Source organism: Chelmon rostratus, chromosome 22 (assembly GCF_017976325.1).
Source record: "Chelmon rostratus isolate fCheRos1 chromosome 22, fCheRos1.pri, whole genome shotgun sequence".
NCBI classification, from domain to species: domain Eukaryota; kingdom Metazoa; phylum Chordata; class Actinopteri; order Chaetodontiformes; family Chaetodontidae; genus Chelmon; species Chelmon rostratus.
In genome coordinates, this window is record NC_055679.1 from 6874411 (window position 1) to 6893070 (window position 18660).

General features: G+C 42.7%; 1 protein-coding gene across 4 annotated transcripts in view; it reads left to right on the top strand.

Annotated features, from left to right (window-relative positions):
* The window catches only part of celsr1a (cadherin EGF LAG seven-pass G-type receptor 1a), a 92010-nt gene that overhangs the window by 46712 nt on the left and 26638 nt on the right, over window positions 1–18660 (top strand). For all 4 annotated transcript variants that reach the window (XM_041963831.1, XM_041963830.1, XM_041963832.1 and 1 more), the window contains exons 5-6: window positions 1074–1189; window positions 3509–3597. In XM_041963831.1, coding sequence (XP_041819765.1) covers window positions 1074–1189; window positions 3509–3597 — 205 coding nt within the window. The remainder of the gene's footprint in view (window positions 1–1073; window positions 1190–3508; window positions 3598–18660) is intronic.

Sequence of the window (18660 nt, forward strand, 5' to 3'; positions counted from 1 at the left end):
ATATTTGTAGCAGTGTGTAGTAAATGGTAATTTAGGGAGTGTGAGGAGTTGCATATATAAACACAGTGGAGATCAGTGAGCTCGAGTGTGTCAGCTGGGGCGTGCTGAGGCATGTGCACACATTTCTATTGTGTCTCAGTTCCCTACTCTTAATACACACATGCACACACGTATATACGAGTGGAGAAGAGACATATGCACACTCGACCTGAACGCGCAGCTTCATGACGTGTGCTTGTAAAAGTGCGGGGCGAAAAAAACCCTGGCTCGGCAAGGTTGCGACACGCAGTAAATATTATCAAGAGAAGCTCTTTTATCGCACGTTTCATGACCAGTAATCGGTGAGATGAGTCTGATAAAGCGAGTTTGTAGACATCATGACGGTGAGAAAGGTTGGCGGCGCGGTGAAAACAGGAAAGGCCGTGTGATGAGTTTCCCTTATCAGTGTTTGGCTGCAGCCATCCTGACTTCCTGCCCTGCTGGCCTCTCTGGCATCTGCCGGCTGACTCCTCTGCCCTCACCTTACACACCGAATACACACACTGAACTTTGTACCCTCGTCGAGCACGCATACGAGTAGGTGCCGGCTCAATTTCCAGGTCTGTCGCCTAAAGTGAACACACGCTCATGCGTTGTCTAAGGCGGGGGAGCCGTTTCCTCTCTGCGGCTCACCGACGTTACACATCCTGCCTTTCCTTTCCAAGTGACTTTTCCTCAAGAGCTCCTCGGCCCTTTCATCATAAAGCTATCTGCGAGGCCTTCACCCTCTCGGCCCCGCTCTGTTTGAGTTGGATAGGTGCTTAGAAATGTGACAGGAAACATGAGCTAGAGCAGAGAAAAACAGTTCCACTCAACCCTGACAAATCTGAGTAGCCATTGTTTTATTATAAATCTCGTTTGAATTGGATTAGTCAATCCTTAATACAACAAATACAAAGCTTTTTTGTAGCTACCACCTACTCTATCTCCATTTTTGGGTTGATTTCACCACTGTTATTAATGCTGTTCTTTCAGAATAGATCAATAAAAAAAAAGATCTGAAAGAAGCCCTAAACTCCCATCTGTCTCTGCAGGTTTGCTACCAGAGAGAGAAACGCTCTGCTTCTCTACAATGGCAGATTCAACGAAAAGCACGACTTCATCGCTGTGGAGATCATTGACGAGCAGATCCAGCTCACCTTCTCTGGAGGTGAGGCCCCATAATGTGTGCGTGTGTATGCCAGTGTGTGTGTGTGTGTGGTGACCACTTGAAGTGGTGCTGATATCAGCTACATTGTAAGTAGATTAACACAGGTGTAAGTGCACTTTATCTAAAGTGGCTTTCGCAAAGAGCCTGCTAAATAACTCTTATCAACACACGCTTTCTTTTTTTGACAAGGGTGTTTGTGTTTGTGTGTGTTTCTACATGCATGGATCCATATGTAGAGTTAGGACATGTTCATTTGCGTGTGTGTGTGTGTGTTTCGGTGTGTGCAGGTAAGAGAGATGGGTGTGTTTTACTGTTACGAGAGGAGCTGCTTCCTCAGAGAGGCAGCTGTCAGACTGATTAATGATGGCACAGACGCTTGACTGGCCAAAAAACACCTACACACACACACACTCTCACACACACACACACACACACACACACACAATAGTTGTTAAAACTGGCAACTGTTGGATTGCAGATCAAACACATATTCTTTGGAGTGGTGACTGTTGGTTTCAGAGTCGCTCGACTTTCCCATGGTACCATACAGGGAGGAATCCAGTTCAATATGATTATGTTGGGTGAAGTCTGTTAGGGAGCCGAGCCAAGTACTTGTGCCCCACTTCAAATCTGAAATATGGCTAAATGTTGAATGCATGATTCGTCAAATTAATTGCTTAGAATTATTACTCATGGTTAATCAGAAATATGTCTTTGATTTGTTTGCAGTATTTCTGTCAATGCACTACACTGCATTTATGTTACGTAAATACTGTGGCATGAAGGCGTTTGTGCACCCCGGGGGCAAAATGTCTGTTACTGTGAATAGTAATTAAGTTAAAGATGAAACAGCAAGATTAGTGCATTATTTTTGAGATTTGAGCTCTCAGATAACTTTTACGAAGGTCTCTGAGGAGAAGATTGTAAGAAGATAGCAAAGTGTTTTCATGTGGCTGTGTCTGCAGTTCATAATGTTATTAAGAAATGGCAGTCAACAGAGTCATCAGAAGAAAACCTTTCGTGTGTCATCACCATAAAATTCAGCATCATTTAAACATCTATACAAGCCTGGTGCATTTTGGAAACAAGTGCTGTGGACTGATGAAGTTAAAATAGAACAATTTGGCCTCAGTGAACAAATGTATGTTCGGGGAAAAAAGGCTGCAGAATTTCATGAAAGAACACCTCTCCAACTGTTGAGCCTCGGGGTGAATCGATCATGCTTTAGACTTGTGTTGCAGCCAGTGGCACCGGGAACAGTTCACTGGTAGAGGGAAGAATGGATTCAGTTAAACACCAGAAAACTCTGGAAGCAAAAATCACACTCAAGATCTCAAGATGAAAAGAGGATGGCTTCTACAACAGGATAACGATCCTAAACACACCCTGAAATCCACAATGAAAGAAAGAATGAACGAAAAATCCCCAAACAAGAACTGAAAGACTCTGGCTACAAAAAGCCTTTACAAGCTGCGATACTTGCCGGAGGGGGTGTAACTAATTACTGACCATGCAAAAGTAATCTTGCTTGGAATATTAAAGAAAATTTCGACCTTTTTTGTGTGACCGTACATGAGCGAAGTAGGAAAGACAATCACTTACTGTACTTGCACATTCATCACCCTCTTTCTGTTTCTCTCATGCACAGCCAGAAAACTGAGAGGTCACATATTAACTCTCTCTCATACACACACACACACACACACACACACACACACTCACACATTACTTGTCAGTGTTGCTATACTCATTATTGATTTCCAGAGCAGTGGATTCCTGCCCGGGCTGCTCCTGCCCTTGACAAACAGAGCAAACCCCCAGTAAATCTACTGCCATTGTGCTCTACAATCTTCAGACTGAGAGCCATTGATACTACGGACTTACTCTGGCTTTCCCAAGAGTTGATTTATGATCATGGTGTGAGTGTGTGTGTGTGTGTGTGTCAAGTAAGGCCACAGAGTTTGCCTTTAATGGTAACTTATCAATGACCTCTGGAATACGTTGAGTGAGGTGCAAATTTCTGTGAGCATTCCTCTAATATGACGAGGAGCTAATGCTAGCAGCTATTAGCTAATGTTGCTAATGGCCGTTTACTATGCAGCAGACGTGAACATCACCTGTGCTCAATCATTTCAATTACATTATATTCAATCTTCACTTTTGCTGTTTGCCTCTCTTTCTCTTTACCCCCAACTCAATTCCTCCCCTCTACCCTAAATCCTTCCTCTCTTCATCCCTATCCTTATTTTTACCGCCCCGACGTCAAACCTCCCACCCACCACTCTTATCCTTTTCCTCCCTTCTTCCCTCATCATCCAGGTGAGACAAAGACCACAGTATCTCCCTACATCCCAGGCGGGGTCAGTGACGGCCAGTGGCACTCTGTCCAGCTCCATTACTACAACAAGGTAAGCAACTTAATCACTCGACCGACCGTTACGCCTCCTCGTCCAGTAGTCTTCTTAAAATTTCCCTTTCAGCACTTCAAAACATGAAATGCATTTTCTTCCACAAAGTACCCATGTCCATCAATATCATAATTAGCCAGTGATGAGAGTTGAAATGCTCAGGAGTTGTATCTTGGGAGTAAAGTTTGTGAAATGTGGCTTTATCTGAGGCTACCGAGGCAGTTGACCTTGACTTCAGCTTCAGGAGATTACCTTAACAGTGCAAGTTTGCTTAGTGACGTTAACCCTGACAGGGGTTCACCCCTCTGCCTTAGCCTTTGACACTGAATTATGGTATAGATTTCTTGCAAGAAGCTCAGGGGCTTGCCTTGGAGCTTCAAGGGTCAAAAGTTCGACAGCTGTATTTTCCCACTAGATAGCTTAAGTATACAGATATGTGTATTATCTTTATATGTAGCCTATAGATACTTTTAAAATGATACAATCTCAATTGAATCTTAAACACTGACAAAAGAGTTTTTTCTTAGCTTGGTTCTCGAGACGTTCCCACGATGGTCTTCTTGCTTCTTTACTGAGTCCAATCGCAGAAAAGAGACAGCGATTATTTCACAAACTAGCTCATGTATCCAACTCAGTTGTTGTATTATATTCGACAGGCTTGCGTTGCAGTCAATTGCTGGTGTTCCTTTTCAACAAACTTCCAGAGCCTGCGGGCATTGTTCTTATAACATCAACCCAGCCGGGAAATAAGATAACACTGGCCTTCTGAACATGTAGATCCTAGAAATTGTGTCTGTTTTTTACTCGTATATTTCATCAGAATTTGGAATCTCCTTGCAAATTAGCTTAAAAAATCAATCCAGTCAGTGGTCTACCACCACAGAAATGGCAATGTTATGTATGAAAACTGAGTTAAAGTATGGCAATGCTAATCGGACCATTATCTATCTCTTACCTGGCTAAAGATCAGTTTTACCCATTTATAGTAGAGACTGGTTAAGTTGATCCTTGTGGACACACCATGTGCTAGCCTTAATCATTAACCTCTGAAAGCTATTATGCTAACTTGTATGCATGCGCTATGCTATGTTCTGACATCGATCCCTCTTTTCATGCTTTTTTCTCTTCCGTCTCTTTCCTTCTCTTTCTGCCTCTTCCTTCATGTATCCGACGCTGAGAGCTGTCGCGTCACCGGCCTGACCCATGACTCCTAGCGTCGTATTTCAGCGGCACTTGTGTTTTGCAACTTGTTAAAGAGAGTAACATGCGTCTTGGCCTAACACTAGCCTACAGTGTACACCGTCTCACGTTTCACAGGTTGTTCGCCTCTTTCTTGTGTCAGCTATAGGGCCCATAGCATACTCGGTAGCCTTGACAGGGACACATTCATCAAAGGTGATGAATCAGGCTACCATAATGTACCTTGTTAGCTGCAGGGTCACATCTGTAGCTATTGTTTGAGGTGTATTTAGTCTGTATGTCTGCCTAGCTGTCCGACAGCACCGCCCTTCTGATGCTAGAGACAAAGGCTTCAACCTTGTAGTGCTTTGTTAACGGGGCTGCAAGGCTCCTAACTGCTGCAGGTATTATTTGCAGGGCACAGTCTGTTGCCACTGAAGACTTCTTTGTTTTGTTTGTCTGTTGGGTTGTGTAGTGTTTGTAGGGATGTCTCCGTGGAAACGAGAGATTGATTTTCACGTCCGAACAGATTTCCTGCTTTGTTCATGTTCTGTGCAGGTTCCTTTTTTTTTTCTGTTTCGCTTTGCTGAACCTGTAGGCTTCCACTTTGCTGCTGTGTCATGCAGATATAAGTAGTGTACACACGAAAACGCCAGTGTTAGACCAGTGCTGTGAGGGCATCCTAGTGTTATGAGCTTGTAAAGCAGGGCATGTGTGCGTTCCAGCAATGCCAGCCTTAATAAAGACCAGCGTTTTTTCAAAGCAGGTGACACATACCGTTGAATTAGCTTAAGGCCAACTGTAGCGCTGACACGAGGTCAGCTTTCCTGCATGTGCTGAGTGATCAGAAGTCAGATTGACTGATGGTAATTTAATACTACATCAGATGCTGGAGGGATTAGGGGAAATGTATATGGCAGAAAGCAGTAATGTTCTCACAATAGATTAGACGTGATGACATGTGAGTGTGTGGACGTGAACGAAGCATATGTCTGCCGTGCACGAAGGGGCTCTCGCTTTTAGATTCACACACACTGGTCTGTAGGTAGCATTGCTTGTATGTCTTAGGGAGGCGAGAGGGAAGATCAGAAGATCAGAGGACAATTCTCCAACTGTGATGTAATCCAGATTCATGTCATGCAAATATGCACACACACACACACACTTAAGTCACTGGTAATTGATATATTGTTTAAAGATCAGTAGCAAGGGTTATCCGCTAATTTCAAATGTAGCTTAGCTTATTTATGATACAAGTTACTAAGTGGATATTAATGAATCATGAAGTTCAAATGGGTTGCATCACACAAACAAATTATTTTGAAGAGAGTAGATACTTAATATTTATACCCATTAACATAACTAATGTTAGCTTAAACGTTCTGACTTGTTTACTTTAAAGGGTCAAAGCTGTTAATAAGATGTTTAATAAAGATGAAAACATAAAGCAATATACTGCAAAATATACCCCGCGCCAATATTTGCCTAATTCATTGTCAATCATTTGCTACATGTAAATGTGCGCAGCTAACTGAAATAGCTAACTGACAGAGCTAACGTTAGCTTGAGGAAAAATGACTTAAGAGTAAACAAGATGTTGTCGTCACATCTCACCTTGATCCAAAGGCTGTTTAATAATCATGTAAACTAGTAAGATTTTTAATTGCCCATTACATTAGTTTAAATGACCAAACAGTGTCTGAAAGTTATATTATTTCTCTGTGTATGAATGTTATACCGTAATAGCATATTGTTTAGCCTCTATAACTGTTGTTTTTGCAGCTACTCTGTGTAAAAATGTGAGATGCTTTTGTCTTGAATGGCTTGACTTGATACTGTAGATGTACGAATAGTTGTTGCAGCCCAATCCAGTGTTGTTCTTCCTGCATGAGCCCCAGTTGGTTCTTAACGGTCCTAACGGCACACTCACACAATGCACTCACGCACGCACAGACGGTGATTTATTGGGTCAGATGATGAGGCGGTTAAGGTTGCGCGGGTGCCCCCTTTTAAAGCCGCTGCTGCTCTCCTCAGAAGAGCCAGGGTGCTTCTGCTTTAAAAACAAGAGGTCAAAGGTTGGCAGAGGGTTGGCATGACAACAGACGTGGACCTGCCATTGTTGCAATGATCTAGGTCGGTCGGAAAGCTGTGTGTGTGCGTTTGTTTGCATCTGTGGGGGGCAGACAAATATGGAGCTTCTCTGAGTGTGTGTGTGTGTGTGTGTGTGTGGGTGGGTGTATTTGAATGTGTGCATATGTCCGTACTGCTTTTAGTGATGTGACACAATAGAAGTGGAAGGATAAAGACATGTTTGAAATTCCATGGTCTCAAGGACAGTCGACTGTGTCAGCAAGACAAACCTAAACAGGAAACACACACACACACGCACACACAAACAGAGATAAAACGTAGATGGGCAGCAGGAGGTTTTGTCTTGGGTTTTCATGTATGCTAACGACAGGAAATGAGGTCTCTCGTCACAGGAAATGATGTTATTTGGCTGGACACTGGGCACCTGTCAGCTGCCAGGATGTAAGTTGCATCGTGATAATATCTGCCACGTCACCTGCATGGATGACACCAGGGTAAAAAAAAAATAAATGCAGGAATGTATAATTTTATTCACATTGAATATTTAAATTTCAAAAAGTGATTAATTCATAATAGAGGTTTTTTCCCTGAAAGAAACATAATATGTGAACATTAAGTTTATTCTTGACTTCAGGAATAGTACTTTTCAGAAAAATCATTCAGACTTAACACAGTGATTAAATAGTGGCTGCTGGTTGTCAAACTCTTTTTATTCTTTGTGATTTGATGTCCTCTGCAAGTGCAAATAACGCAGATCACTTTTCTCAGTCATATATAATTTTTAGTTTGTTGTTTTCTTGTAGACTTTGCCATTTAACTTGGTTGAAAGTGGTGACATATGACTTTGTGACTTCATCCGATATGATCAGTTTCAATAATCCTGCATTCTAGATATTACCTGCATGAAGCTAATAAACAAGAAGGGATTTCCAGGAATCTTTATATTTGTGTACATGTTTCACCTTCTATTTTTAGATTAGAGTACTTCAGTATGAAAAAATGCTTATGAGTCAAACTCTAATTAACTGTAAACCACAGGTAGGACTAAACTGTAATTAAGTTCCATGTGATCCATCCACATGGTGCCAAATTCATTGAAGCAGAGCGTGACTGCAGGTTCGACATACCAGTGTGTTTACAGCAATTTTATTGCCCTACATTGTGCTGCATGAAGACATGATGTTAGACATGTTAATAGTGTTACACTGGCTAATATAGGCCATGATATTTACAGTGAGGGTGTGTAGACGGCATTCCCAGACAGGCTTAGCTGGCTCTTATCACCAGCGAGTACCGAAAGTTCACTCTTTTTGCTCCTGCTGTTCCTCCCTCGCTCTCACTCCAGTGCTGTTTACATGGCAGGACTTTAATCATCAGAACATAAGTGCAAATTACTTCACAGCATAGCTTGAAGTACTTTTTAAATATACTGTGCGTGCATTCCACGTCTGGTGGCCTGCAACGCTTGATGCATCTCAGCCGCTCAGTTGTATTTAGAAACCTTTTGGGTTAACTCAAGTAACGGCAGGTCCTGCTGTAATATTTTAAATACTTTTGCATCAGTGAAAGTATTGAAAACGTCACTTTGACATCCACATACCACTGGGGCAGCACTGCCTTAAAGGAACAGTGCGCAGGACTTAGTGGCATCTAGCAGTGAGGTTGCAGTTAGCAACCAGCTGAACAGCCCTCGCCTCACCCTCCCCTTCCGAGCGTGTAGGAGAATCTACAGTGGCCACCAAAAAAACGTGAAAAACGTGAAAGGTGCTGTAGAGCTGGTGTTTGGTTTGTTCTGGGCCTCTCTACGAACATGGCGGTACAACATATATACCAATAGCCGAGGCCATATGTAGCTTGTCAGCGTGCCTTAGTAGGTGCTTGAGTGTGTCAAGGCGACAGACACCCACAGACTCACACACTTCATCAGCCGCACATCGCACCTATGGGTGTGTTATGATGAGGGACTGCGACATCATGTCATTCTGCACAGACGCGGGTGCATGTTTGTGTATTTTCTCTGCTAAGTGCTTTTTCAATGGGTTAAGTAGTTATTTTTTGAGGTGAAGCCCCAGACTGCATTCCCCGGCAGGGTGTGTTTTCAGAGGAAGAGGCCATGTTATTCTTTGTTCTTCTTGACGCAGAACGCAGTTTCCCCCGACCTCAAACAGTTAAGGTTATCATTATACATAAACACACACATTGCATTTAAATGCCAAAAACTACTCTTTTACTAATTATTATGCATCAGACCGTATCTGTTGCTATTTAAACAAAGCAGATATTCTCCATATCAGAGGAGACATGTTGTCTAGTGGTTTTAATCACTCATCATTATTCTAACACATAGTAATCTAGTACTGCAGCATGTAAACATGCTTGTAAACCCGTGTTTTGTGTCAGCGTGGTGGAACTACCTTTGCTGACACGTGGAAGCTGGCTTTGAGTTTTTGCATGCTTGTGCCAAAAGGAATATTCCACATGTTTTTCCTACTGTAAGTTTCACTTGCTCTTAGCATAGCACAGTATTTCCCAGAGCGATATAAATCTGCCAGTGACATCTTTGTCCGACGGCGGCGGTGCATGAGTTGTAGCCTCTTGTGTCAGGTTGTGGGAGAGGTGTTTTGAAGTGGGCACAAAGGAATGATCTTTTACTCTGGATGTCGCTATTGTTGGCAAATTAGCTGTCAGCAAATCCAACCGCAGACACTTGAGCATGCATGCCTCTGTGCACATACCATACATTATAAATGTATACATGTCACATGTTTTTGAGGTGTGATGAATACTTTTTTTCTGCCCACTCAAGTAAATGCAAACAAAGTAAAACGTGAAAATCCCTCAAACTGCAACATCCATAATAAACATCCAGCACACACACACACGCACACACACATATAGTGGCTGCAGGTCTAACGCGGTGTCTCTCTCTCACGGTGTCTCTCTCCCAGGAAGGGGGGAGTCTGGTGGACTCCAGTGGGGCTCTGCGGCTCCCGCTCTATACTGCCTGGCTGGAGCTCAATCAGAAGGAGGTAACCTCTGACCTCTAGCCTAGTCCCCACTGGTGGCTTTTTTCCCCCCCCGGGGTCTCATTCAGTCCCTGCTCTGCTTCTAGTACAGTCTACTGGACTAACTCTACTGCACATGCTTACCTCAAACACAGAGGTAACATGGCCTCTAACTTGAGGATGGTAGCTTAAGTTTAGTCTGGCTGTGGTCTGGTCTGGACTGCTGAAGAGGCTGTAGTAGATTTGGGGGTTTTTTCTGGTTTTGTTTTGGCCGTGTGTGGACTTGGTAGTTTGTAGTGCCAGTGTGACCAGACTTTCTTCTCTCTCTCCTTCTTGGTGAAGTCATAAGCAAAACAGGCACCCATTCATCAGAACATTGCTCCATAGCGCTACTAGAGTACCTGCCACAGACTGCCTTGAATAAATGTACAAATCTCACCTCCATCATTTTCTGCTTCAGCCTGGTGTTGCATGTCCAGGTGCTCTCACTTTCTTCTTTTAAAACAACATTTAGCACAGATGGCAGCATGAAATTGGCAGAAAAGGTCATTTTAGGAGTTTTTACCCATGCAGATCTGTGTATGTGGACAGGCTTTGTAGTTTGTGATGATTTTGCCCATCACCATTTTACACTCTGTGGTTGGGACAGTAAGTGATCAGCCTTTTGGTCTCCCAGTTGAATAACCGCTCTCTCTCATTGAGGACTTGTTCCATTGCATCAACGCTGCATCTTTCTGAATCCTTTTTAACCATTTTGCATGTGGACGTACGTTCTTTTTATCTAACTGTGTATCACTGTCCTCCTCCACAGCCTTATCTGCCCTCCCCTATTTCTCCATCTAGCTGGAGAAGCTGCTCGTATCTAAAAATACACCAGTAGTGTACAAGCAGTGAAAACACACAGCCGTCATTCTCACCTTGCATCTCCCATTGACTTCCTCCATTGAGGTTCGTTCAGATGAAGTAAACATGTCTGAGCTTTGGCAGACAGGTAGGCAGACTTCCAGTGAGCTGTGCTTGTGTTTTCCTTGGCAGCAGTGCGGCGGGTCAAAGGACCGATTCTGTCAGGGAGGATTAACGACACTCAGAAATCGGCGGAGATGGCTCTTGTAATGAGCATGGGCTGCAAATGTCTCTGGGCTCACACGCTTCTGTTTAGATTGTTATTTTGTTTGAGGGATTTAATTTTAGATCGTGTCCTTAATCTCCTCTTGTGAGATCCCTGCAAGTCCTTGGTGGTCGGTATACATTTGAGAATTAACTGAACAATAGTGAGATATGTGTCAGTTAAATAGAGCAAATGTCTACACCCAGTTCCAGGCCTCTGCACTTCAGGCTGTGTGAGACGTGTTGCAGGGTTAAAATTATTTTTCGTCTGATAAAGTAAATAGAAACGGTAAAAATCATGCAAAATATGTCATCAAGACTTTTTTGAGCATGTTACGTGTCTGCACACAAATTTCTGTATGTATGTGTGTGTGTGTAATATCACATAATAATCATCACATAATGTAATATATATATATATATATATATATATATATATATATATATTATTTTTTATTTTGCTGGAATTAATGAATTTATGAAAATCAAAAATACATAAAATAGAATTTTTTGGGAGAAGGTGGGACAATGATGATGAATCAAATATGTAGGTTATATGCGTAACCCTGGTTCTCTGAGAAGGATGAGCGAGATGTCTTATTGTGGGATACGCTCCCTTGCATATTCACAGAAGCACTTATATCATTACGACAGCCCTGTGCTGAGACTTTTCACCTTTATATGTGGCTAACACAGAATCATTTATCATTCGGTTACCCCTTCTGGCTTCGCTATATCTCAAGGCTAACTAGCTGAACTGTCCTCAAGTTGCCAGGTGCTAGTTGCCGGGGATACTGGTCCAGCTGCATCCATCATAGGTGGCTTTTCACTTTTGGTTTCTCTACTTGCTAGCATATGTTTCTTTAGCACACCTAGCAAGCTAACAGCACCTAGTGGCCAGGAATGGAGTTGTCAGACATTTTAGCAATGAGCTACAGGTAGAGAATAGCTTGGCTTCTGAAGTGAGAGGAGGTGATTGAAGCCATATATATAAAGACAGGGGGTCCGAACACAGATGTTATGACTGCTGCCCACTCCGTCTTAAAACACCCACATCGGTTGCACCTTTATGTTCAGTCATTGATGTGTGTGTTTATCTAGGCGAGTGAGTTACCAGTCAGTGGGAACAGCAGATGTGTTCAGGAGTGTGTCATTGAGGAATGAAGATAAATCTGATAAATCTGTCACTACAGACCGCCTTCATACACGACTGCCTCACCTCTCTCTCTCTCTCTCTCTCCTTCCCGTCTATTCCTCTTCACCTTCGCTCATTTTTACATTCCTTCCTCGCTCCCCGGTGATGTGAGGGAGTGAGTGTGTTTGTGTGTGTGTGTGTGGAAATTTCACACACCTCACCTAGCATGACTTAAACCTCTTATTAACAGAGACAGATGGTGGAATTTGGGGCCAAGAGAAAAGGAAGTATAGAAATGATGTTGAGAGAGATAAACCATCCATATAGTTTATAACCACTCTGTGGTCCTGGTACTTTCCTCTCCTCCTCCTCTTGCATCTCTGTCTCCTCATCTTTCTCTCTTATCTCTTTCCACTTATGTACACATCTTATCTCTTATATGATCCCTATCAAGTTCAATTTTATTGTGCCGCTGCTTTTATTGCTAAACATCAGCATCGCTCCTGGTGATCTTTAATTGCTTTATGCTCCTTACAGGCCTGTTTAGATAATGGTTACATGATAAGCTCTCAGGGTTCAGACTCAGATAAATGTTAAACATTTCAAATTTGTTAGAATAAAAATAGCTCTTGAGTATATTTTAGTGCAGCTTCAGGCACTTTGGTTCTTTCACAATCAGATACATAACTAACTTTTAAAAATTGCCAATTATCGCTGGTTATATTGAAAACTAAAGTGATATTATAAGAAAATGCGAATTTCTTTTCTTGCTAAGGGTTAGATAAGGAAATTAATACTACTCTCATGTCTGTTAGATAAGTATTAAGCCAGAGCAAAGAGTTGGTTATCTTAGCTCAGCATAAGAGCAGGAAGTAACACCACAACTTGTTGTTTTTGCACTCTGATTTTTCAACGGATTAACCAAACAAGACATAACATGTTAGCGGTGATGGTTGGCCTCCTGTACCTGCCTTGCAAGGTAACCTTAAAGATACTCTCAAATCTTCTGTTTTTGATAATGACTCGTAGCTGTGCAGTGATGTGAAATCTGATGATTAAATGTTGATGCAACATAACAGCAAAGATCAAAAGAAAAACTAACTTTGTCACTCCTATATTATGCAAAATGACATTCCTGTTGGATTATCCAACAAAACAGATTTTTCTTCAAATCATCAAGACTCAAGTTACCTAGCCTAGTAGACGGGGAAAAAAGCTAAGGATTGATCATGCAGACAAAACCTGCCTGTAAAATATGCTTTAACAAGCAGTTGAAAGCATCAATTAGAAGGTAATCCCCTTGATGTCAGTAAACAGGCAGGTGGCCATGTTTGTCGAATGGTAAAAGGAATTTTCTCAAGCCGTTCCAAACAGGATACAGTTACACTGACCTCCGTTTTTGTGTCGGCCGCACATTTGCTTTGCCGCTTGAAAGCTACAACAATGGCCGCTATCCATCTGTTACACTGATAGATAGAAGTGAGATGAGATGATGAAGACAGCAGTAACATATAGTCTTGAACATGGGACATCATAGCCTTGTGTCATGTGTGTGTGTGTGTGTGTGTGTGTTTGTGTGTGTGTGTGTTTGAATAATTCACACTTCTAGGTTTACATAGCCAGAGGACAGGTGAGGTAATGTGGACATGACAGAGTCTGCTGCTGCCAGAGGCATAGTGGGACACACTAGCCTGTGCATTGCATGGCTGAAAATCAACTTTACACACACTCACCACACTCACATGCACGCACACACACACACACACACCACACACACTTCTAAGAGAGATATTGGTTTTGGTTCAGTGCCCATCTTTTTTTTAGCTCCAGTTCATGTTCTTTTATGGATACTTTATGGTATTAAAACATGTTTGGTCTTTTCTTGTGGTAACCTCAATTTAACACAGCAGTGACACACAAACACACACACATAAACACATGCACACACACACCTTAAAACATCAGGAGATCACATCAAGTGTAATTGTCATCCAGGAGTCAGAGAAACAATGGCATTTCCTCAGGCGAGCCCAAATAAAATAAAAGACTGTGCGCTCTTTTTCCTTTATCATCAAAATGAATCGTGTGTGCAACTCCGCTGGGCACTTCCTGCCTAACACATACACACACACACACAAATACAAGCTTGCCAGTTGCTCACTCAACACACATGCTTAAACACATTCTGCAGACATCCTTCCCATAGTCCCCAAACACACGCACAACCACATAATCACCACGAGTATTCCCTCTATCCCACCCTGCACACAAACACACACACACACACACACACACACACACACACAGACACATATTTCCTGGTCATTAGTTGCTCATTTTGACAGCGTTTAGGGTGTTTTCTGACTAAGTTGTTAAACTGTGTTCTGCATGTAACGTAATCTGTGTAGCAAGGCTCGTTATCCTGGCCGCGGGGCTGGTTGAGTTATCATGTCGGCTCTGACAGGTGGTAATGGAGGTGTAGAGAGTGTGTGCGTGGTGGGAGGGAGGTGGTCTGTGTGCTTGGGTGGTTGTTTCTCCTGTGTCTGGGTGTTGCTGTAGAGTGAAAGTGTGTGTGTTTGAATTGCATGTGTCAGTACTTGGTACATGCTGAAGTTTATGTGTGTGAATCTGTGTGTGTGTGTGTGTGTGTGCACGCTCCTCCGGCTGCTCGTGTCCTCCGCCCTCGTCGTCTTTGTGGCTAGCTGTGGGGATCAAGTGCGTTCCCATGGCTGCGGCAAGCCTATCGCCCCTGGAGACGACACGTTAGAGAGAGAGGATCTTCAACGGCCCCGAGTTGGACGGAGGGTAAATAAGAGACTCTCATGGGGCCCCTCAAAGTGAGGGCCAAGTGCACTCAAAAACCAGGGGTCAGAAAGAAGCCTGAAACCACATACAGTTTGACCGGCCATAGTTACACCAGTTTGGGACAGAAAGTCTTTTGTGGGCAATTTGAAGTAGCCTGTAGCTTGAGGATATTTGTATTTAGCTCCACCTCTTTTAGGAAGCTTTATTAAAGGGCTCCTCCAATGATTTAGTATTATACCTCCATATAGCGGGAGGGGTCACAAGAAATTGATTTGAAGAATAAGAGTCTGACTTTTATCTATGATCTAATGTTTCCCATAATGCAACTGGTAGCATGATTTACTTTGAGCCCCTCTGACCACGTCTCTCAAACTCCATGCCCCGAATTTGTCCTTCTGTTGCTCCTCATCATAAGTAAACTGACCTTCATGTGGACTGTCTGTGGAGGCTGAGGAGGGGTTTTGTAGTTCTGTGTGACTTGGTGACATAACTTGGTTTTATCATGTTTTTTGGAGTGTGTGACTGACGTGGTTTTTGAGCATGTGAGAGTTGTATAACTTGGGAAGTGTACTAGTGGATCTAAGCCTGGAGCAGTTATGTGCTAACAGCTGCGTTAATGCTCCTATATCCTCCACACATTACACACAAATTACACACACATTACACAGATACCCGAAATACACATAGTTTAGCATGAACACAGTGTGTGCATACGTGTGTGTGTGTGTGTGTGTGTGTCAGCCTATGAGTTATCAGCACCTGTAACAGCTGCACCCCCTGAGATTTGTGGGTTGCGGGTCCATTGTGTATCTGGGTATCTCTCTCTCTCCTGTGTTTTGCTTCCTGTCTTTATCTCATCCCTCGCTTGACTGAACTGAGAAGAGATGATGAGATTGTAACTACAGATTCCTGTTAGAAGACGAGCGAGTGAGTTTCTCTGCAGGACAAATTACCTTTTGTTGCCCTTGAAAAGCCTTTATGTTCTTCTCGCACTTTCCCTCTTATTTTCATTCCCCGACTGGTTTGAAAAGTAAATTCAGTCATTAACCCACATTTTTCAGATTTTTTTAAGGAAACGTTCCAAACAATGCCAAATACATCTATCACACGGGACTGCTGTCCATCTTATCGTCTCTCTCTCTTGGAAAGAAAGCAAACATTTGCACGGCTCCTTTAAATTTCTCCTTCATTATCATGCTCACTGGCTCCCTGAACGTAGCTGTTATTGGAGTAAAGTGACTTTTTCTCCTTCACCTTCACTTAATGCCATCAGCATCAATTTTAAGAAAAGATACAGAGAAAAGATGTCACAGAGTTTTCCCCCTTTATCTGATTTATTGAGGAATTTGCTCCTTTTTAGCAGCAGTTTTAACTAACTACGCCTGCACAGCATATTGGAAATCATTATGGTCCTATTTAGCATCTGTTCTCCGCTGCAAATTTGTGCATACAGAAGAGGACGGTGGCTGTTATTTTTTATTCTTTTGCCCCTTCTATTCTTCCTTCCTTCGCCACTGTTGAGGGTCTTTGAACAGTTCGGTTGTTTATGTTAGGGTCTTCATTGTTCTCCTGCTACTGGCTGCATGGTGCCAACCTTTCCTACAGCTTCAGGCTTCGCTGCTTCCTGAGCAAAACCAGATCTTCCTATTTCTGTTTCTTATTTTTTCACCCAGAATGCACTGGATCAAGTGGACATCCATGCTTCATGCACAGCAGCATTAAAAGTGCTCTTAATTATCAGGGATATTTTTAATTCCACAGGCATTTCATAAACATTTGGGCACAAACGCAGTCAGCAGATTTCCCAAAGTGTTTCACCACAGGATGCTGTCGTGTCAGTTCAGGAAGCAGAAACCATGTTACATAATGAAACAGTAAATCATGACAGTTGAAGATTTTCAGCAAGGGCTCATCCTACTTCTCTGATTTAAATCATGCTCCTTCAGCCAACAGCGGGAGGCCCCAACAAGAGTTTACTGGTTCACACTTGGGCCGCCCGGAGAGACAGACGTCTGTGGTTACCATGGAGATGTCAGAAGGTGGGGGTGGGAGGGTTTAACACAAGCAGGCACCTGTAGGTGCAGAGGGGCGATTGGCCGGTTGCCAGTGACTGGGGTGTGGCTTCCTGCTAGCATGATTGCTATACATGCTCCACATACAAGTTGATTATAGGTTAGTGACACACGGGCACATACAAAGTAGGCTGTGATCCATGGCCCGTATATTTTATTCCCATTTTTAGTCCATCAGCAGAAAATAAATCTGCAACTATTCTGGTAATTGATTAATCATTTAAGACAGGTGATGTGCTGTAAATCTATTGGAGATAGATTTACCTCCAAAGCTCACTCACTATTTTGTGAAAAGTGAAAACAGTGATGGCGTCAGAGAGGTGTAGCGCTGGTCTTCCTGTTCGTCTTTATGGAAAGTGTTTTTTTGGTGGAATCAGTGGAAACAGGGCATGTTGCAGGGAGTGGCAAACCCCCTGTGGGTTGGAAAATATGCCCGGGCCGGAGCCCACCTGAGCCAAAACAGAAGACACTGCTCCCCTCTGTTGCTCATTTTCTACCCGTCTGCCAGTTTCTCTTTTGTCTGTCTCTTTCAGTCTCTTATTTCTGGTCAGTCCACCTCCCTATTTTTGTCCGTCGCTCTTTCTTTTCTATTTTTTCGTTCTCTTTTTTCCTTTGTTTGCCGTGTCTCTGCCCCACCAGTATCTCATTACTGTAATCCTGTTTATGAAGGAGACAAACACATGCGTGCAGATTGCCTTTCTGTCTTTTCTTTTTCTTTCTCTTTCTCTTCCGTGTCTTTCATTAACGTGTCCCTCAGATTCATGTGAAAGAAAAGAAATTACAGTGAATCAAGTATTCAAGAATCTGAATTAAAAAAAATTTTGATTCATCACTTCATTTGGTGACATTGAGCTGTGTAGATGTAAAGACTCAGTCAGTCTGCTATCACTCAAACTGTCAAGCTCTCAACAGCCTGAGTGCCTTATGTAAACACTGCACTGTGATCAGGTCTGGGATCTGTAGTCCCTTTGTTGTGTGTTGTTGTAGTTATGAGATTTACCAAACTCCCAGGAGAGACAGCAGGTAATTTGTCATTTTGATCTATTGTAAGCTACTCGCAGAAAGAAAAAGGACTGAAAAGTCTTTTACTGTAAATATGTTTGTCATGTCAACTTTATTAAAGAAAAGGTTCATTTTTTTGACAGTTCATATCTTTAGCAACATCCTGGCTTCCACCTCACTTTTATGACAGCAAGGAGAAGTGTTATTTAATTGGTGGAAACGTTTCCTCAAATTCCTTCTCCATCCTTTTCCAAGGCCACTATTGTTTAGGAAACGCTCCATTGAACTTTGGTCTCAGGTTAAATATTACAAAAACTAAAGCGATTTGGTGGCCTGATTTTTCTAAGCTGATCCACATTTTCTCAGATCCAACGTTTGTCGGCCAGAGGCCTTGATGGTGGAATTAGCCTACTTTGTAATCATTAGGTGTGAGCGTACGCACAATGGGCTTTTTGTCATCTTAAGCCAAGACGGGCCTGTGTGCTTCGACTCCAAGTCGGCCAAAGTCAGCTAGACGTTGTTTATGTAGCGCTGATCTGCGATGATTGAGCAACGGAAGAAATCATCCATTGAATTGAAATTCAGTCCGTTGAGGTAATTTCCCATAACAGTGCACTGTAAAAACAATGTTTTTGGCACTCAGGTAGGCAAAAGGTGATGTCGTGCA